General features: G+C 35.3%; 1 protein-coding gene across 1 annotated transcript in view; it reads right to left on the bottom strand.

Annotated features, from left to right (window-relative positions):
* Positions 1–23059, bottom strand: part of LOC144355835 (stabilin-2-like) — a 108795-nt gene that overhangs the window by 77878 nt on the left and 7858 nt on the right. The window contains exons 2-14 of the mRNA XM_085497285.1: positions 22196–22351; positions 19164–19250; positions 18078–18215; positions 17130–17329; positions 16632–16826; positions 16353–16514; positions 14458–14610; positions 13958–14101; positions 13627–13689; positions 11751–11870; positions 9972–10025; positions 5463–5543; positions 910–1083 (exon numbers count right to left, since the gene is read on the bottom strand). Coding sequence (XP_085353411.1) covers positions 910–1083; positions 5463–5543; positions 9972–10025; positions 11751–11870; positions 13627–13689; positions 13958–14101; positions 14458–14610; positions 16353–16514; positions 16632–16826; positions 17130–17329; positions 18078–18215; positions 19164–19250; positions 22196–22351 — 1727 coding nt within the window. The remainder of the gene's footprint in view (positions 1–909; positions 1084–5462; positions 5544–9971; positions 10026–11750; positions 11871–13626; positions 13690–13957; positions 14102–14457; positions 14611–16352; positions 16515–16631; positions 16827–17129; positions 17330–18077; positions 18216–19163; positions 19251–22195; positions 22352–23059) is intronic.

The raw sequence follows: 23059 nt of genomic DNA, 5'->3' as shown, positions 1-23059 counted from the left end.
CAGGGAAACAGACTGTGACCATGTATGAGTACTAACCCCAGGGAAACAGACTGTGACCATGTATGAGTACTCACCCCAGGAAAACAGACAGGGACCATGTATGAATACACTCACCCCAGGAAAACAGAGAGTGACCATGTGTGAATACACTCACCCCAGGAAAACAGACAGTGACCATGTGAGAATACACTCACCCCAGGGAAACATACAGTGACCATGTGAGAATACACTCACCCCAGGAAAACAGACAGTGACCATGTGTGAATACACTCACCCCAGGAAAACAGACAGTGACCATGTGAGAATACACTCACCCCAGGGAAACATACAGTGACCATGTGAGAATACACTCACCCCAGGGAAACAGACTGTGACCATGTATGAGTACTCACCCCAGGGAAACAGACTGTGACCATGTATGAGTACTCACCCAAGGAAAACAGACTGTGACCATGTATGAGTACTCACCCCAGGGGAACAGACTGTGACCATGTATGAGTACTCACTCCAGGGAAACAGACTGTGACCATGTATGAGTATTCACCCAAGGGAAACAGACTGTGACCATGTATGAGTACTCACCCCAAAGAAACAGACTGTGACCATGTATGAGTACTCACCCCAGGGAAACAGACTGTGACCATGTATGAGTACTCACCCCAGGGAAACAGACAGTGACCAAGTGAGAATACACTCACCCCAGGGAAACAGACTGTGACCATGTGAGAATACACTCACCCCAGGGAAACATACAGTGACCATGTGTGGATACACTCTCCCTAGAGAAACATACAGTGACCATGTGAGAATACACTCACCCCTGAGTAAAGCAGCCAGTGACTTCAAGAAAAGAGATCGCATGGACATTGAACTTGAACATGGTTTAAAAAACGAATTATTTAAACTCACAAAAACAATCTTTTCTTCAGTAGTATCACAACGATGTGGCAATAATGGCATAATAGAGGGCGGTATAATTAATCCATCGACATAGTGTATATGACCATTCCTTGCGACAATATCAGACTGATTTATATTGATCTTCTTGCCATCAACGACAGGATCTTCAATTTGAATCATACCCTAAAAAAATAAGTTATATCTCTATCAGATGCAAGTTTTGAGTTATAGTGCCGTTTTCCCGCAAGAATAGAAGGTTGATTTCTTGTTGATTTCTTTTTCCCTGGTTCCTGATGAGGTAGAGAACATTTAAGTGGCAAAAACTACCTCCCTTCACAGACAAAATTACAATGCTTTGACACCTAAGCAAACATATTTCTAAGTTTATGGAGCAACTTAAAATTTTACATTCATAGTAGGAATAATTTTATTTTTTATTTAGGTGACCTATACACATTATTTTTTTATGAATATTGCATCAATAATCTCTAAAAGTGTTCAACAATGGTTTGTATTTACTGTTTTGAATAGAAATGACTTGTATGACTCGTACTAATGACTTGTATGACTCGTACGAATGACTTGTATGACTCGTACGAATGACTTGTATGACTTGTACTAATGACTTGTACTAATGACTTGTATTACTTGTACTAATGACTTGTATGACTCGTACTAATGACTTGTACGACTCGTACTAATGACTTGTATGACTTGTATGACTCGTACAAATGACTTGTATGACTTGTACTAATGACTTGTATGACTTGTACTAATGACTTGTATGACTCGTACAAATGACTTGTATGACTCGTACTAATGACTTGTATGACTTGTACTAATGACTTGTATGACTTGTTCTAATGACTTGTACTGATGACTTGTATGACTCGTACTAATGACTTGTATGATTTGTACTAATGACTTGTATGACTCGTACTAATGACTTGTATGACTCGTACTAATGACTTGTGTGACTTGTACTAATGACTTGTATGACTTGTACTAATGACTTGTACGAATGAATTGTACGACTCGTACTAATGACTTGTACTAATGACTTGTATGACTTGTACTAATGACTTGTATGACTCGTACTAATGACTTGTACGACTCGAACTAATGACTTGTACGACTCGTACAAATGACTTGTATGACTTGTACTAATGACTTGTACTAATGACTTGTACTAATGACTTGTACTGATGACTTGTATGACTCGTACTAATGACTTGTATGATTTGTACTAATGACTTGTACTAATGACTTGTATGATTTGTACTAATGACTTGTATGACTCGTACTAATGACTTGTATGACTCGTACTAATGGCTTGTACTAATGGCTTGTATGATTTGTACTAATGACTTGTATGACTCGTACTAATGACTTGTACTAATGACTTGTATGATTTGTACTAATGACTTGTACTAATGACTTGTATGATTCGTACTAATGACTTGTATGACTTGTACTAATGACTTGTATGACTTGTATTAATGACTTGTGTGACTTGTAATAATGACTTGTATGACTTGTACTAATGACTTGTACTGATGACTTGTATGATTTGTACTAATGACTTGTACTAATGACTTGTATGACTCGTACTAATGGCTTGTACTAATGGCTTGTATGATTTGTACTAATGACTTGTATGACTCGTACTAATGACTTGTATGATTTGTACTAATGACTTGTACTAATGACTTGTACTAATGACTTGTATGACTTGTACTCATGACTTGTACGACTCGTACTAATGACTTGTATGACTTGTATGACTCGTACAAATGACTTGTATGACTTGTACTAATGACTTGTATGACTTGTACTAATGACTTGTATGACTCGTACAAATGACTTGTATGACTCGTACTAATGACTTGTATGACTTGTACTAATGACTTGTATGACTTGTTCTAATGACTTGTACTGATGACTTGTATGACTCGTACTAATGACTTGTATGATTTGTACTAATGACTTGTATGACTCGTACTAATGACTTGTATGACTCGTACTAATGACTTGTGTGACTTGTACTAATGACTTGTATGACTTGTACTAATGACTTGTACGAATGAATTGTACGACTCGTACTAATGACTTGTACTAATGACTTGTATGACTTGTACTAATGACTTGTATGACTCGTACTAATGACTTGTACGACTCGAACTAATGACTTGTACGACTCGTACAAATGACTTGTATGACTTGTACTAATGACTTGTACTAATGACTTGTACTAATGACTTGTACTGATGACTTGTATGACTCGTACTAATGACTTGTATGATTTGTACTAATGACTTGTACTAATGACTTGTATGATTTGTACTAATGACTTGTATGACTCGTACTAATGACTTGTATGACTCGTACTAATGGCTTGTACTAATGGCTTGTATGATTTGTACTAATGACTTGTATGACTCGTACTAATGACTTGTACTAATGACTTGTATGATTTGTACTAATGACTTGTACTAATGACTTGTATGATTCGTACTAATGACTTGTATGACTTGTACTAATGACTTGTATGACTTGTATTAATGACTTGTGTGACTTGTAATAATGACTTGTATGACTTGTACTAATGACTTGTACTGATGACTTGTATGATTTGTACTAATGACTTGTACTAATGACTTGTATGACTCGTACTAATGGCTTGTACTAATGGCTTGTATGATTTGTACTAATGACTTGTATGACTCGTACTAATGACTTGTATGATTTGTACTAATGACTTGTACTAATGACTTGTACTAATGACTTGTATGACTTGTACTCATGACTTGTATGACTTGTTCTAATGACTTGTACTGATGACTTGTATGACTCGTACTAATGACTTGTATGATTTGTACTGACTTGTATGACTCGTACTAATGACTTGTATGACTCGTACTAATGACTTGTGTGACTTGTACTAATGACTTGTATGACTTGTACTAATGACTTGTACGAATGAATTGTACGACTCGTACTAATGACTTGTACTAATGACTTGTATGACTTGTACTAATGACTTGTATGACTCGTACTAATGACTTGTACGACTCGTACTAATGACTTGTACGACTCGAACTAATGACTTGTACGACTCGTACAAATGACTTGTATGACTTGTACTAATGACTTGTACTAATGACTTGTACTGATGACTTGTACTAATGACTTGTATGACTCGTACTAATGACTTGTACGACTCGTACTAATGACTTGTACGACTCGAACTAATGACTTGTACGACTCGTACAAATGACTTGTATGACTTGTACTAATGACTTGTACTAATGACTTGTACTGATGACTTGTACTGATGACTTGTATGACTCGTACTAATGACTTGTATGATTTGTACTAATGACTTGTACTAATGACTTGTATGATTTGTACTAATGACTTGTATGACTCGTACTAATGACTTGTATGACTCGTACTAATGGCTTGTACTAATGGCTTGTATGATTTGTACTAATGACTTGTATGACTCGTACTAATGACTTGTATGACTTGTACTAATGACTTGTATGATTTGTACTAATGACTTGTACTAATGACTTGTACTAATGACTTGTATGATTCGTACTAATGACTTGTATGACTTGTATTAATGACTTGTGTGACTTGTAATAATGACTTGTATGACTTGTACTAATGACTTGTACTGATGACTTGTATGATTTGTACTAATGACTTGTACTAATGACTTGTATGACTCGTACTAATGGCTTGTACTAATGGCTTGTATGATTTGTACTAATGACTTGTATGACTCGTACTAATGACTTGTATGATTTGTACTAATGACTTGTACTAATGACTTGTATGACTTGTACTAATGACTTGTATGATTCGTACTAATGACTTGTATGACTTGTACTAATGACTTGTATGACTTGTATTAATGACTTGTACTAATGACTTGTGCGACTTGTAATAATGACTTGTATGACTTGTACTAATGACTTGTACTGATGACTTGTATGACTCGTACTAATGACTTGTATGAGTCGTACTAATGACTTGTATGAGTCGTACTAATGATTTGTATGATTTGTACTAATGACTTGTATGACTCGTACTAATGACTTGTATGACTCGTACTAATGACTTGTATGACTTGTACTAATGACTTGTATGACTTGTACTAATGACTCATACTAATGACTTTTATGACTTGTACTAATGACTTGTATGACTTGTACTAATGACTTGTACTAATGACTTGTATGACTTGAATGACTAGCATGATCTTTTTGTATACTTGTATTAATTTATGATGGTTTGTTTTTGTATTGCAACTGTCTTTTGATATTAATGTCAGAAAAATATAACTTTATTAAAATGCAAATTTATAATTGTTTAAAATGTGTTTCTATGGCTGGGGGATAAGCGAATAAGACACAAATGTAGGGCCAAAAAAATATATTAATTCTATTAAAATCACCTGCTGATGCCGTTTTTTTTATTAATTTATTTTGGCTATCCATCTAGAGGCTATGGCAGAGAATGATTTAATTAACCTACACATTGAATATCCTTACCAAACTATTAGGAGCAATACTTAGTGTAGTTGATTGCATTGTTGTCACTCGTTCAGTAATCAACAGATCAGAAGATGTCAGCTGAAAATAAAAAGAAAAACTGTACAGTTAATCAATTGTTAATTAAAAAAAACATTTGTGGGATTATAACAATCATCGTCATGACGACAATGTCATAGAGTAAATAGGTAACCTTAAAGCATGGCTCTTCAATTTGCAGAATTTTACAAGTGCTGTAATTGTTTTCTTGTCAACTTTTAGGTTCAAACTATGCTTCAATCTTGTTAAACAAGTAAACTACCATACTCATCTGGCTTAGCGCCCAACAATGTCTTTTAAAAGATGGGCATTTAGTCAAACATCCTCAAAGAGTAAAGCAAAAGACAATTTTTGGTCACCATTTGCCACATAAGTGGTAATCTTTTTTTGGAAAAAAATTATGGAATGAGTTGCTTTTTTCAACACTTTTATATGAAAGCAAGAGAAAACACACACATTACATTACAATATTATTTTCATACATACAAAATTTATAGTGTAAACATATTAGGGTCTGTGGAAAAGTCGAAAGGTTCATCATGTCTCCTTTGTTGAATGTTTTTGATTTTAAACATTCAACTTCTGATGCAAAAAAATTTCTGCCAAGATGATTTTTACCACACAATTTGACTTGCAACAATGCCCTCTGACCTGACAAGTCAAGTTTGTTATTAACCAATCTGAATGCTGTGTTGTACTGACACAATTTGACCTGCAACAACGCTCTCTGACCTGACAGGTCAAGTTTGTTATTAACAAATCTGAATGCTGTGTTATACTGACACAATTTGACCAGCAACAACGCCCTCTGACCTGACAGGTCAAGTCTGTTATTAACCAATCTGAATGCTGTGTTATACTGACACAATTTGACCAGCAACAACGCCCTCTGACCTGACAGGTCAAGTTTGTTATTAACAAATCTGAATGCTGTGTTGTTCCGACACAATTTGACCTGCAACAACGCTCTCTGACCTGACAGGTCAAGTCTGTTATTAACAAATCTGAATGCTGTGTTGTTCCGACACAATTTGACCTGCAACAACGCTCTCTGACCTGACAGGTCAAGTTTGTTATTAACAAATCTGAATGCTGTGTTATACTGACACAATTTGACCAGCAACAACGCCCTCTGACCTGACAGGTCAAGCCTGTTATTAACCAATCTGAATGCTGTGTTGTACTGACACAATTTGACCTGCAACAACGCTCTCTGACCTGACAGGTCAAGTCTGTTATTATCCAATCTGAATGTTGTGTTGTACTGACACAATTTGACCTGCAACAACGCCCTCTGATCTGACAGGTCAAGTTTGTTATTAACCAATCTGAATGCTGTGTTGTACTGACACAATTTGACCTGCAACAACGCCCTCTGACCTGACAGGTCAAGTCTGTTATTAACCAATCTGAATGCTGTGTTGTACTGACACAATTTGACCAGCAACAATGCCCTCTGTTCTGACAGGTCAAGTCTGTTATTAACCAATCTGAATGCTGTGTTATACTGACACAATTTGACCAGCAACAACGCCCTCTGACCTGACAGGTCAAGTTTGTTATTAACAAATCTGAATGCTGTGTTGTTCCGACACAATTTGACCTGCAACAACGCTCTCTGACCTGACAGGTCAAGTCTGTTATTAACAAATCTGAATGCTGTGTTGTTCCGACACAATTTGACCTGCAACAACGCTCTCTGACCTGACAGGTCAAGTTTGTTATTAACAAATCTGAATGCTGTGTTATACTGACACAATTTGACCAGCAACAACGCCCTCTGACCTGACAGGTCAAGTCTGTTATTAACCAATCTGAATGCTGTGTTGTTCCGACACAATTTGACCTGCAACAACACCCTCTGACCAGACAGGTCAAGTCTGTTATTAACCAAACTGAATGCTGTGTTGTACTGACACAATTTGACCTGCAACAACGCTCTCTGACCTGACAGGTCAAGTTTGTTATTAATCAATCTGAATGCTGTGTTATACTGACACAATTTGACCAGCAACAACGCCCTCTGACCTGACAGGTCAAGCCTGTTATTAACCAATCTGAATGCTGTGTTGTACTGACACAATTTGACCTGCAACAACGCTCTCTGACCTGACAGGTCAAGTCTGTTATTATCCAATCTGAATGTTGTGTTGTACTGACACAATTTGACCTGCAACAACGCCCTCTGATCTGACAGGTCAAGTCTGTTATTAACCAATCTGAATGCTGTGTTGTACTGACACAATTTGACCTGCAACAACGCCCTCTGACCTGACAGGTCAAGTCTGTTATTAACCAATCTGAATGCTGTGTTGTACTGACACAATATGACCTGCAACAACGCTCTCTGACCTGACAGGTCAAGTCTGTTATTATCCAATCTGAATGCTGTGTTGTACTGACACAATTTGACCTGCAACAACGCCCTCTGACCTGACAGGTCAAGTCTGTTATTAACCAATCTGAATGCTGTGTTGTACTGACACAATATGACCTGCAACAACGCTCTCTGGCCTGACAGGTCAAGTCTGTTATTATCCAATCTGAATGCTGTGTTGTACTGACACAATATGACCTGCAACAATGCTCTCTGACCTGACAGGTCAAGTCTGTTATTAACCAATCTGAATGCTGTGTTGTACTGAGACAATTTTGCAGGAATTTCATAATATTGTCGATGGCGTTTTTTTTACAACACAATTTGAAAATAAATACTATCTGCTAGCAATGAAAAATGAAAAACAAAGGTGAGATTTTTGTTAAAAACAGGTGATTCACAATTTTTGAAAGTTAAAGTATGGAAGAGGTATTTAACATCATTCGGGGCCAAGAACAGACCATTGATAAATAAATTAATTAAATACTTAAAAACATCATATACAACAAGAAAACAATATTATCAATGTTAAACAAAAACTCATGGAAATGTAATATTTTAATTTTTATCTTCAAGTAATAGTAATATTTCTTTACTGTATCTATATGATAACTATAGTTTTAGTTTTTAGAATAGTTTGTTATACCTTTATTATGTTTGTATTCACCTAAATTGAATTTCTTTCAATATGGTTGTAATAAGAATTATTTTATCTTATCTTATCTTATCTTATCTTATCTTATCTTATCTTATCTTATCTTATCTTATCTTATCTTATCTTATCTTATCTTATCTTATCTTATCTTATCTTATCTTATCTTATCTTAATGTTAAATTGTTTATGAGTTCACACTCCAATCATGATAGTCACAATGGACACTTTAAAACGATGTTTAATGAACAAGTTTCTTGATTTGACTGTTGGATACGCACTTAGTCAAACATGACCCCGAAAACTGAAATCCCCCAAAAGTGTGGAGTCGGCACTTAGTCAAGCTTGGATGGTAAGTCTTTTGAGTATGATAATGGCGGGGTCACTATGCCAGTTTCCTATTTAATTGGCATAGTTTTGGGGGCTTTACCTTATTACTTAAGGCAATTCCCCCACCCCAAGATAACTGTTTTAATTTAGGCATATTTTTTATTGTATTGTTTTTATAGTTTCTTTAGTACTGTTTTTTAAATACTTACTTTTCACCATCACTTCATTTTACCATTGTAGTTATGGTGCTCGCCATTTCTACCTTATAGCTTTGCTACCTACATATACTAATAAATTCTTTGTAGTACAATACCAATGTATCTACCAGTATATAGAGCTACCTCTACCATCTAACATTCCTGTAGTTACAGTTATTCGGTAACTACCTTGTAGTCGCAGTCACACTGCTACTACCTGTACTCTGTAGTTGTAGTTGCAGTCACGCTGCTTCTACCTGTACTCTGTAGTTGCAGTCAGGCTGCTTCCACCGTATATCATTGTAGTTGTAGTCATGCTACATCTACCAGGACATCTCATTTACTAATGTTAACCCACTTTTATACAGAGTTGATTGGTTATACTTTTGTTTATGCATTTTTACTATTCTTATACGTTTTTTTTTTGGGGGGGGGGGCTCACCATATTTTCACATTTCTCTGTTAGTTATCATTGCTTTAAGTGCAATGAATATATATTTTTCATTGTACTACAGTGTCTGCATCATAAATGGTGAAATTGTATTGTATTAAAAGCACTCCAATGAGATGGGTCGTCATGAAGAAAGCACTCCAATGAGATGGGTCGTCATGGAGAAAGCACTCCAATGAGATGGGTCATCATGGAGAAAGCACTCCAATGAGATGGGTCGTCATGGAGAAAGCACTCCAATGAGATGGGTCGTCATGGAGAAAGCACTCCAATGAGATGGGTCGTCATGGAGAAAGCACTCCAATGAGATGGGTCGTCATGGAGCACAATTTAAATCTTAATTTGGTGATCTAGTTGCTACAATTTCTTTTTTAACACAGAGCTGGTTTAATGAGACCAACACAACATAACAAAACTACATGCAATGAATGAACTACTGAGAACATGAAGTTGGATGGCTTACCATGAATCCTGAGATTATGTGGTTTTTCAATAACTGTACCAGTTTAGGTTTACCCTAAAAATAACAAGATTCATAAATTAATACCATTGTGAAGAATGTAGATCTCACAAAACTTGTACACCACTGAAAATATGACTTACTGGTAACTTGTGTTACATTGTATGTAATGTGAATTAGTTGTGTAGACGTCAATATCGCTTGTGCTGTTCATATCAATGTGTATGCAACAGTCAGCTTCACACACCTCAAGTGTCTTAATTTAAGGCTGTATTTCCTTCTACTTTGATTTATTCATTTTAATTGTAATCCCATTTATTTGGCCATTTTGAATCAGATAGTCAAACCAATATATCTATGTCATGATGTACCAGTATAATGAATATATAAAATTTAAACATAATCAGTCAAACCATGTCAGAGATACTGCTCTAGAAGCCCATTCATTAAAACAAAATAGCCGCTAGTCAACCATTTTGAATTCGATCTGAAAAATAAATGACTTGCATCAGGAACCTGTAATGTCTAACGTATGTACCAAGTTAGAACGAAATCCATCCATAATTGCCAGAAATGCTTGATATTTGATGATTTTTTAGCACAAAAATGGCCACCATTCGGCCATTTTTAAGAGGATCATCAAACCAATATATATGTACATCTATGGCATGATGTATAATGAATATTTAAAATTTGAACATAATTAGTCAAAGCATGTCAGATATATGGCACTAGAACTACATTCATTAAAATAAAAATGGCCGCCAGTCGGCCATTTTGAATCTTATCTCAAAAACAAAATGATGTGCATCAATGTATTATAATGTCCAAAGTATATACCAAGTTTGAACAAAATCCATCACTAAACAGCTGAGAAATGCTTAATTTTGATGATTTTTCAGTACAAAATGGCTGCCATTTGGCTATCTTGAATCAGATCGTGAAAAAAATTGATGTGCAAATGTATAATGTCATGTATGATGTATGTGTGAAGTTTAATTGTGATTAGTGCAGGCATTTCTAAGATACATGTTCGGACGTCCGGACGCACGGACACAGAGAGGTCAAAACATCAGTTCCTGTTTTTGGACTGCGTGAAAAATAAAATGATGTGCGTCAAGGTCCCACAATGTACCAAGTTTAAACAAAATCCATCCATAAATGCTTGATTTTGATGATTTTTTAGCACAAAAATGGCCACCCTTCAGCCATCTTCAAACAGATGGTGAAAAAAATTGATGTGCATATGAATAGTATTATGTATGTGTGAAGTTTGATTGTGATTGGTCAAGGCATGTCTAAGATATAGGTCCAGACACTTGCACACAAGCACAGGGACACGAACTGCATCTGAACGAGGACTAAATATAAGCTCTTAGCAATATGAGGATTAGAAAGCAAAATTAATAATAATTACTGATATCAAAACAAAATTTACTTTTATTACTGTGTTTACATCTATTTTTGTGTCACTTTATGTCAACGTAACTTACATCAACATAAGAGAAATAGATGTCAACATGCTACTGACATAAAGAAGCTGAAAAATGGCGAAGTTTTAAAAATATCACAAAATATGAAAACCGTGAAAAGTATCGATAGTAGTAATATTTATCATAGTGTAAAAACTGTAAACTTGATACATCAAAATGTAACTATTGTTTACTTTGTCTCATACAAATGTTCCTGGCATTCAGTAAAAGTTTTATGAATGTATTCAACTATGAAGAATAAATTTACCAATCATTTCCCCCAAAAAATATATTCTTATTTTTTTCTCACCTCTGGAGATGCAAAATAATCCAGTGCACCATGTTGTAAGGAATCAAATGCATTATTATTTGGTGCAAATACTGTGAATGGACCTTCTGTATCATGAATCACAGTATCCAAGGCAGCCTCCTGCAGAGAACATAAAACAGACAGAATCAGAACTCAATAATCCAATATATTTGTACTCGTGCTAAATAGGTGTAATATGGTTTATGAACAAAATTAATTTTTGGTTGATTTAATGAATAGTTGGATAATGAAATATTTGCCATGATGAGATCTATTATAGACAGGTTTAGGGAGGATCAATTTGCAGAAACATAAAGAAGAGTAACTGGTGATGTCAATGAAGCTTTGCAGACAGTATGTATATCAACCAAAAATGGCAATGTGACAGATTGTCATCACCAGAGAATTACACAGGAAGAGGATGTGTAATCTCAGATTGTCATCACCAGAGAATTACACAGGAAGAGGATGTGTAATCTCAGATTGTCATCACCAGAGAATTACACAGGAAGAGGATGTGTAATCTCAGATTGTCATCACCAGAGAAGTACACAGGAAGAGAATGTGTAATCTCAGATTGTCATCACCAGAGAATTACACAGGAAGAGGATGTGTAATCTCAGATTGTCATCACCAGAGAATTACACAGGAAGAGAATGTGTAATCTCAGATTGTCATCACCAGAGAAGTACACAGGAAGAGGATGTGTAATCTCAGATTGTCATCACCAGAGAATTACACAGGAAGAGGATGTGTAATCTCAGATTGTCATCACCAGAGAAGTACACAGGAAGAGGATGTGTAATCTCAGATTGTCATCACCAGAGAATTACACAGGAAGAGGATGTGTAATCTCAGATTGTCATCACCAGAGAAGTACACAGGAAGAGAATGTGTAATCTCAGATTGTCATCACCAGAGAAGTACACAGGAAGAGGATGTGTAATCTCAGATTGTCATCACCAGAGAAGTACACAGGAAGAGAATGTGTAATCTCAGATTGTCATCACCAGAGAATTACACAGGAAGAGGATGTGTAATCTCAGATTGTCATCACCAGAGAATTACACAGGAAGAGAATGTGTAATCTCAGATTGTCATCACCAGAGAAGTACACAGGAAGAGAATGTCTAATCTCAGATTGTCATCACCAGAGAAGTACACAGGAAGAGAATGTGTAATCTCAGATTGTCATCACCAGAGAAGTACACAGGAAGAGGATGTGTAATCTCAGATTGTCATCACCAGAGAAGTACACAGGAAGAGAATGTGTAATCTCAGATTGTCATCACCAGAGAATTACACAGGAAGAGGATGTGTAATCTCAGATTGTCATCACCAGAGAAGTACACAGGAAGAGGATGTGTAATCTCAGATTGTCATCACCAGAGAAGTACACAGGAAGAGGATGTGTAATCTCAGATTGTCATCACCAGAGAATTACACAGGAAGAGGATGTGTAATCTCAGATTGTCATCACCAGAGAAGTACACAGGAAGAGGATGTGTAATCTCAGATTGTCATCACCAGAGAAGTACACAGGAAGAGAATGTGTAATCTCAGATTGTCATCACCAGAGAATTACACAGGAAGAGGATGTGTAATCTCAGATTGTCATCACCAGAGAAGTACACAGGAAGAGAATATGTAATCTCAGATTGTCATCACCAGAGAAGTACACAGGAAAAGAATGTGTAATCTCAGATTGTCATCACCAGAGAGTATGGTGAACATAATTTTCGATGAATGATGCATGTGCTGTTTTAATCATAAAAAGTTGGAGCGCAAACTGATTAAAAACAATTTCAAGAGCAACAATACCCCAGAATGTGCCAGGATATGAGACATTTAGGTGTCATGCAAAATGACCTTTTACCTGAATCATAGCTTCTAATCTGTTGAATAACCCTTCCTTTGCAATCAACTCTAGGATGGATTTCTGCAAAACCAGAAGAAACAATTCAGTGATGTATAGCAGATCACATTTTATTATTCATGCACACAACATAAATATTCAAGTTACATTAACATATAAAATTGCACACTAGTTTCATAAAATTTTGGGGAAAAAAACAAACTCATTTAAAATCTCATTAAAATTTACTTGAATTTATCATGACAAGAAAATGTTAACCATGATGACGACAACAACAACAGCAGTAGACTTATACATTAAGTCTCCATTATCAGGCAAAAATCAAACCTACCCCAGTATTGCTAGCAATTCTAGGTTCCGTATAAAGCAGCCTGTCAACTACATGAATCATTCCATTTGTGGCTGGGATGTTCATGTTTACAAGTTTAGCTTTAGTATTTCTTCCCTTCACACGATATCTCAACACATTCGGATTCTGGGAAAAATAATAAATTATCAGATGATTAAGGGGCGTACTATTTGAAACCATGGGGGTTAATGTCTCATTTTCTACCTTGAAAATTTTTTTTTCAAAAAATCATCACATCACCTATAATTTCAAATTGCCAATTCGTATAGCACAAGCCATTCGAATGTGGTAAATTAACTTGGCAAATTACGAAAGGATTTTGTTAGCATTCATTTCTAATGATAGTTATTACTGTGGCTTGACATTCTTGTGCCTTTTCTGCTAAAAACGCTGCCTCACTAGCCAGTCAGCTTAAACATGAACGTTTGTGCCCTTATGCAATGAGAACATCATCCATATTTGGTTAGTAATATACAACTTACCCTGTCACTGAAGGTGACTTCTCCTGGCATCCCTGTCAATGTGTAGATTTCATCAGATGTGTTTAACTGATGTCCATTTAACACTGTGGGTATGATATGGAGGCCAAACAAGTAGTGAGAAAAATCAGCATCAGAATTCGCACTGGACATAAGCTAACAAAAAAAAAACATAGAAAGATTATTTCTACTTCTTTTTTAAAAATATGGAATTCTCTTTCAGACTTCACAACCCCTCCTCCCTTCTCTCTTGCTTTCTATATTCTGTTTAATGGAATAATTATAACATAATCTGAAATCAGCTTTTCACTCAGGATTGCGAGACCCAAGGAACAGTACTCAGATTCCACAAGGAAACACACTATCAATTAACCAATTACCGGTAAGCAGGGGCTAGTTGGTCAAAAAATGCTTCAAGGGTTTTATTCTGCGCCAATACGTTATCAATGTGTGTGAATTTCATGAAAGTACCTAGGTCAATTTCTGACGACGCACAACTCACTTAAATGACCTCTATGACGTCAGATTTCTTCTGCCTGAAAACGCCAAAAAACAAAACATTTGTCATGTTGCGCTAATTTTGGACATTTAAAGCATCAGATGGACTGATTTTTACAACAAAACACATAACATGGAGTCACTTAGTAGCCTTGCAGTATTAAAATTCAAATCTATAAAGTTTTTGGCCCGTATTTCTCCTCCAAAAAGAAGCCAATTTGTTACAGTACGCAGAGGCCCCCCGCATAACGTTGAACAGTTAGATAGATAAATGACGTCATCTCATTATATATTCAAATCATGTTTACAAGCGAAGTGTGGTCTGTAAAACAAATGCTTGCCTAGTAACCGGAGAAAGAGGTCGACATGCCTAAACGCCAACCCCTAGTGCTAGTTAACTCAACAACATCCGACGTTTTGTCTTGTTCTAGCAGACACTCGACTTCCACCGCAACTTCGGAAACGGCGTCCTTGTACGGAACTTTGTCGATGGGTGGCCCAGCAGCAATCCCACATAAGACACAAGTTTTTTCAAACCTGGCCGACCTCTCCCAACTGCTCGTCCGACCAATACAGATTATCGGTTGATATTAAATTGTCTGCCCGACTTTTTGGAAGTTGGAAATTGATCATGTTTTGCTGACGAAATTTTACTCTCATGGTTTGAATACTCAAACTTGAAGTGTGAACCCCATTGTACTGTCGGCAATGCGTTTCTGTTATAGGTAAAGTTTCGCCTCCTCTGAACTGCATTTTGAGTTTTTCCTTGGGGACCTCTTTTTTGTGATTGATCAAAATTCAGGAGCCGGAGTTGATATGACCGCGTCGTATTTAGTGTGCACTGTTTCTGTCGTGAAGGGATTATGCAAATTATGCAATAAGTCAATGTTATTGTTTGCGTCCAGATGTTTATCTCAAAAACAAAGTGTACAGTATCCTGTTATACAAGTAGTTTTTCTTATTTGTTTTTAAAAAAAGGTATACTAGATAAAATTATGAGCCCAATAACTTTACAAAAGTAATAACAAAAAAAGCAAAATTCACGAAAATAACTCTACCGCATTCTTAATACAAGTGTCACTGATATAGATGGAGAAACAGTCGGCTCATAATTTATTTTTTTTTTTTTTTTGACAATACAAGCTATTTGTCAAAATCTTAACCATAATTCACTTGTCTTAATATGAATAATAATTTGAATAAAAAAAATATTGGTAAATGTTAGAAAACCAACAGCACTTAGAACGTGAATTTATTTCTGAAAATTGTTGTATATTGTAAACCTATTTAGTTCAGCCACGAAAGTATGTTTGCTAATACGATAAAATTAGCACTATTTGCATGTCTCTCATGATGAATTGAAAATATACAGTATCTATGGTTATTACTATTTGACTTACTGTTGGATCAGCTTTATTGAATGCGTCTTCATTTGGTACGAATACAGTGAACGGTCCAGAGTTTGCAAGTACACTGCCATAGGATTGTTGAAATGCAAAATAAGCTCTCGATAGTTTGCCTTGAAGTGGCCCAAGATGGTCGCTGTTCAAGTCTAACAATTGCTATTTGGACAAAAAAATTAGAAAGAAAATTATGTAACAATGGTACTAATTCAAGTTGGACAGAAAACATTTTTATAACAACATCACATTAAACTAAATAAAGCTGTAAGCACCTACCTGTAGTATGTTACCATAGCAATTCACACCATCACCAAGGAAACCTTCTTTACATGTACATTTTGGTTCAAATGCTCTAATCATAACACAGTCAGCGTTACCATGGCAATTGCTATCTGTAACACAAATATCAACAAGAGTGCATCCCTGGTTCTCGACTAAGTTCTCGTAACCCCACTTACATTGACAGTGATACTGAAAAACAAAAATATTATAAATAAAAAAAAATGTTACAGGACAAAAATAATAAGACAATAATGCAATAGTTTGTCAGTGTGAATGTGATAATTGGACTGATTTGCACTTATTATTGCACTTGCTTCAAAATGTAATGGTTTCAGCAGGCAATCACTGTACTCCTCTCAATAAATGTGTATACTTGTGCTGTACTACCACTCAATTCCATGTCTGTAAATAGGCTCTGATCTTCTTAATAAAAGTATGAGTAAATAATATGCATCTTCAATTCGCTAAATAAATACGTGAATAAATGTTTACCTGTCCTGGTCCGTCATAAATGCAATAGGTGGTATCAGTAGGACATCCACCATAACTATTACTACATGGATTGATAGGACTACAAAAATAACCATCCCCACTATAACCAGTTGTACATGAACAGTTATAATGATTAGGTCCAATAGGTACACAGTCTGCATTAATGTCACAGTCAACACTCAGCGAACATGGATCAATCTCTGGAACAAATGAAGTTGTATTCATATAGTGGAACTTTATATACCGATGTTTTCTCAAGAAATGTAAACTACCAAGGTGGTAAAAATGTATATAATTATTGTAAACAGAAATTGTCATGATTAACATAGTCATTAAAACATACAATTATTCACTTACAAAATCTTATCGCATCAAGAATGATACAACTACACAGCTTTTCAGCAATTTATCAATTTAATTTAAATAAAAAGTCAGCAACAGCACAGTGGAAATCAACCACTGTGGCAGTAAGGACTGCTGAGATGTCAGATCACATTGTTTGTATCTTGATGAGAACCATGATGTACATGTACATTTGTATGCTTTGATGATGGTATTAAAAATAAACAGAAGCCAACAAAAAAAATGAAATGTTTCCATTAATTGACCAGTTTTGTTTACCTCAACATTTCTCAATGGGTGAGTGACTTGCAACTCACGGATATATCTAAAATATAATCTAGCAGTATTAGTCATGTGCTATTTTGGTAATTACATTAACATGGACATAGAGGGCACTGTTTTTAAAGAAATCAAGCCAATGAGAATGTTTTTTGATTTGGGTATTTGACCATCACATGACATCATTGGATATCAATGATTATACTTCCTGTAATCATTAGAGGGGTTAATGTATCCCCTCCAATGGGAAAATTAATGTACAAAATTCTGCGCTGCACGGCAATGAATTTATTCTGATTCTATTTGATATGCAATGACTAGTCATACCTATACAAGTAAGTGCATCATTGGTTTCAGTCACTTGGTAGCCGTCATCACAGTCACAGGTATAATCCCTGGATGCACCCTCTAACACAACACAGTGAGAGTGTGCTGGACAGTTCATGGAAGAGCACTCTGGAGAGGCTGAGTAACAAACAGACAAACAAATGAATAATTAAATAAAACAAATATCAGCTGGTGCTTGGTGCTGCGAGTACTCACTGTGGAACAGAAAAATGTGCTATCCAAGTGCAATGCTCCAGATTAGAGTAACACAATCTAACACAGCAATACCACTTCATGGCAAAGTTCCTGATTCCTGATTCTTTAGAGAGACATATCGCGCAATCTCAGATCGAATGCCTCAAAGCTGAGTGTGCTGGCAAAACTCGGGGCCAATGTGACTAAAAATCACACAAAATTGCTGAAAATTCCAAATTTTCCCTTCAATAAGCAAACCTGGCAAACTACCGATAGTTATTTCATGAACATTACCGCATATCTTGTTCCCTTGACAGTTTATTAGCGTAAATCAGGTAAATTCAGAAGGAAGTTACCCGGATGGAGGGAGACATATGAATATGTCAGCAGGTAGACACAGGAATATGTCTATCGGTAATGCACGAATTATTACACCTTATGACCATGAAAGCCATGTTATGTCTAGAGGTAGACATATGGCTATGTCTAACATCCATAACCTTTGCCTGAGATTTACGTCTATCACTTATTTAAAATAACTAGTTTGTCACACTTACTTTCACTATTTGACTATCTTATTTAAGAGAAAACTATGATTTTCTAGCGATTTTCAGTTGAGCTTGCAGCCAGTTCATCTACATGCCCGGTTACAGCACAGTTAGAGGCACTTGATTTGCAGCAAAAGTCAGCAAATCATGGATTTTTCCACTGTATGGCACTGTTGTGTTGGAGTTTCTTAGGTATTTCAACAGTACTGGTAAATATTATGTGTAAATATATGCTAAAAAAAATGGTGTTGATGTTTGATTTTCTGATACAAACTTGAATGGAGTTATTCAAGGCTACGGGGGTATGTTAAATTTTATTTCCAAACAAGTAGTACTGACTTACGTTGATCGCATTTATCTCCATGATATCCAGGAAGACAAAGACAGAAGCCATCCGTGTCATGACAAACTCCGTAAACACACTCACATTCTGTAATGAAGAGATTCACATCAAGGTAAAAGCACATATTGGTATCAAATGTAATAAAACACACACATACAATAGTCTGTTTGGTGAGAAATTTACTTTTCGTTAAAAACATTGTGCAAAATTACAAGCACTTGAAATGTATTATCTCACACTGCAATATTTTCCATAGACCGAAAATTTGCATAATTAACTGATTATTAAAAAAAACACTATCTCTTTATCAGTTAGCTGTCTTTGTTATGACTCTGTCTTCTTCCATTGGGAATTAACAACACTCTCTTGCATATTGAAATCCCATGATACTGTAAACTGTTTAATTTTACTATTTTGATGTTTTGAGCAATTTCACAAGTTTTAAGTTCACAGACTTGACAAGGAAACAATGAGTTCTATTGTTATTCTACAAATTCACTTGGAAATGATTTAGCGAATTTTAATCATCAACGAAAAAAGTGAAATTAAAAACCAGCAAATAATTAGTGCATTTACAGTATTTTACAGGAGAGCAAAAATTTGTGATGAAATTTTCATGTTTGTGTAAAAATAAATCACTGTTCAAATGTAAAATGATTACAGGATTCAATAATTCATCATACTCATATTTCATACAATTTATCACATAATATCTTCATTTTGAGACTCATAAAACTCATAAAATTTGAATATGGTTTCATCCACTCACTGTGTTTGAGTCTGATTGGTTCCCACCGCACTCAAGTTACTGTAAAATACTTTATTTTAGCTGGAATTAATTTTCTCTGAATAGCTTTTTCGGGTGTTTTGTAAGAAATTTATTCCACTGATTTTTGAGGTCTATTCACTGGATTTTATTTTCACTGAATCATTCTTTCAGCGAAAATAGCAAAAATAAATTCCAAACAAAAATAATGTATTCTACAGTACACAGTGTCTATGAATTTTGTATGTTATATAAATTTGTAAACCCTGCTATGATTTGGAAATTAAAGCTAACATGGGTCTATCGACCAGATAACATACAATACAGAGGTAGATGAAACATGACTCAGAATTATATCAGCAAACAGGACTAGTCCACTTGTATATTAATATGAACATGACCATTCAAACAATGTCTCATGATATCCAAACATAATTCTCAATGATGATGGAATTTTTCTTTTTAACACAAGATGTGGGTTACTTGGGTAAAACGTAGTACGTACCGCTTATGAAAATGGTTGTGTTGAGGAACGTGGAATGGAAAGTGCTGAATATTGCTATGAATGTTCCATGGTATATTGTAATATGGTGATAGGCAGCAGTTTTATGATCAGTTTATTTTGGCTGCAACATAACACATAATCACATGTTTTGTTTTATTTGCAAACTGTAAAACATGTCTTTTTAGCTAGCATATTTTAGCTAATTCATAATTGTGCTAATTCAAGATGTCTCTAATTTAAAATAAAGTATATTCCTTCAATGAGATTGTTGGCACTTTATCTAAATTGATATTTTGAGTAAAATTTGCTAAACGGTCATGTATCTATTACGATGTGTTTTACAGTGTGTCCAAAGGGGTTGGCGCCCCCATACAGTCAAATGTTTCACTAAATACCAAACTGGGTAGCTATCAGTAATCATCAAATGTCAGTGTAAGATTACCACCCAGTACACTGACATGATTAACTTATCTAGGAGTATTAAGACTGGCAATAGTGTTTGAGTGAGATTTAATAAAATCCTATCCTATACTTCCCACATATTGGGTTTTTGCAGTAATTTGATATGTGTCAATCCCATGACAGATCTTTGGTCCAACTTTAAATGATGAGATCATTTAGCATTGAACTTTAACCCCAAACACTGTGGTTTTATTTGCTGAGAATGACTGATAGTGTACGCACACAGACATCCTATACTAGGTACACACTCAAAAATTGTTTCTGTCACAGGATTGTTTAATTAACTCCATTTTTATTATTGTGGTTCAGTGAGCAGTGTGCACAAAAGTTAACTGCATCTTACAAAACTATGTTGAGAATTTACAGGAATGAACAATGTGTACACAACGAAGGAAGCATGCAATCATGTGTAATTCTGTAACTCACTGTTTTCAAGATCAGCATCCAGGGTCTGATTACATCAATCCTAATTTTTGAATTTTGAATATTTCATTTAGAAAAGAGATTTCATTTTATAACAGAATGATAAATGTTCATTTTTTTGTTCTCATCTAACTTTCTCACTCATTTGAAAATTTGTCTATCATATCGTGATGACACTAAATGCAACCATGAATAAATCAGGATATTTAACCTTAATTAACACAACAATTAACCTTTCCAGAATTTCTTGCCCAAATTTTTCTGTACTTTTTTTTATATTCTTCAACATTTCTGGAAATACACTCTAATTTTGGAGCCAACAGACAAAATTTTCAGTTTTAACTCAAAAAATGTTGCTATTTTTGTCCAGGAAAGTGCAGACTTTAAACTATTGCAAAATATTTTGTGATGAAAAGAGGGAACAGGTGGTGAAAAGGTGAAAGTGTTTTATTTGTTCGATGTAACATACATATAAATTTTTGTATTCATGTTTGGAACAAGACAAAAATTCAAGTCAATTTACATAACAATCCACTTAATTAGTCATAGCATATACATGTGTGTTATTGACATGTATGGATTTAACCACTAGTGAAACACTATTATGTATTTAAACAAGTGACCAGATGGTCAAAGTGGCTCCACTGTCCTACAAGAACATTATGGTAGCCAAGTCTAGAACTAATTGTTCACAAAAATAATGTACACCTAAAATATCGAGGCAAGACCCCCAAAATATATACATAACAAGTAACAATTGAACTGGTAGTTTTCAAGAAGTCAAAAATATCATTTTTTACCAGCAGAGCTACACAAAATGTAATTAACGAGCATAGTCACCATACTCAAGGTTTCACACCACTAATTGAAACTCACCTATATCACAATTAGGTCCATACATGTTTTCTTGTGCACACCTCTCACATTGTTCTCCAGCAAATCCAGAGTTGCACATACAAGTTCCATTACCTGTGATTCTATCAAAACATGTTCCCTTTCCACTGCATGGATCACTAGAACCACCGGGGCAAGCTGAAAGATGCATAGACAGTACAAATTGAAATATAAATTCCATAAAAACAGATCCTATAATTACTGGGTATATAGAAATGAGGTAAACTGCATTTTTCTAGATAGTTGTACACCTCTACTATCATCTACTGTACCTACATCTTACAGTGTTACATGCATCAATATTAGAATCGCTGCGATGACAAAAAACATCATGCAGGCACGCTGCTTAACCATTCCCAAAAAACTTTTGCTAACCTTAGCGCATATTTGGAGCAATCACTGTTACTACCATGCATTATATTACTAACACGTATTCACGCTTTGAGTAACTATTAGTTTTCTTTAATTTCAGTACAAATATCGTCCATTTTTTATTCATGAACTGTTCACTGAAGTGACTGTTCCAAGTTGGTACTACTGGTAAGTTTATTGTTTACTAATATTTTCCACTACCACATGCAGTATACATTTTTTTTAAAAAATATTCATTTATCCAATGTTGGTCCATGCAGTTCCATGACAGTTCTTGAAAATTGTTGATACTTTGTGAATATATTCATTATTGCTTTACAAAGACAAATGGCAGAAAAAAACAATTTTTGCAAATAAACATGATATCACTTTGCAATGGTTATGGCTGTTATACTGCCAGTAAAATTTTGTATTTTTTGTTTTTTCAGTCACATTAATGATAAAAGAAGTTCACAGACCCTTTTGTTGCACTAG

The sequence above is a fragment of the Saccoglossus kowalevskii genome, chromosome 3, assembly GCF_978046115.1.
Source record: "Saccoglossus kowalevskii chromosome 3, keSacKowa6.1, whole genome shotgun sequence".
In the NCBI taxonomy this organism is placed as follows: Eukaryota; Metazoa; Hemichordata; class Enteropneusta; family Harrimaniidae; genus Saccoglossus; species Saccoglossus kowalevskii.
This window is presented reverse-complemented; position numbering and strand designations above follow the sequence as displayed.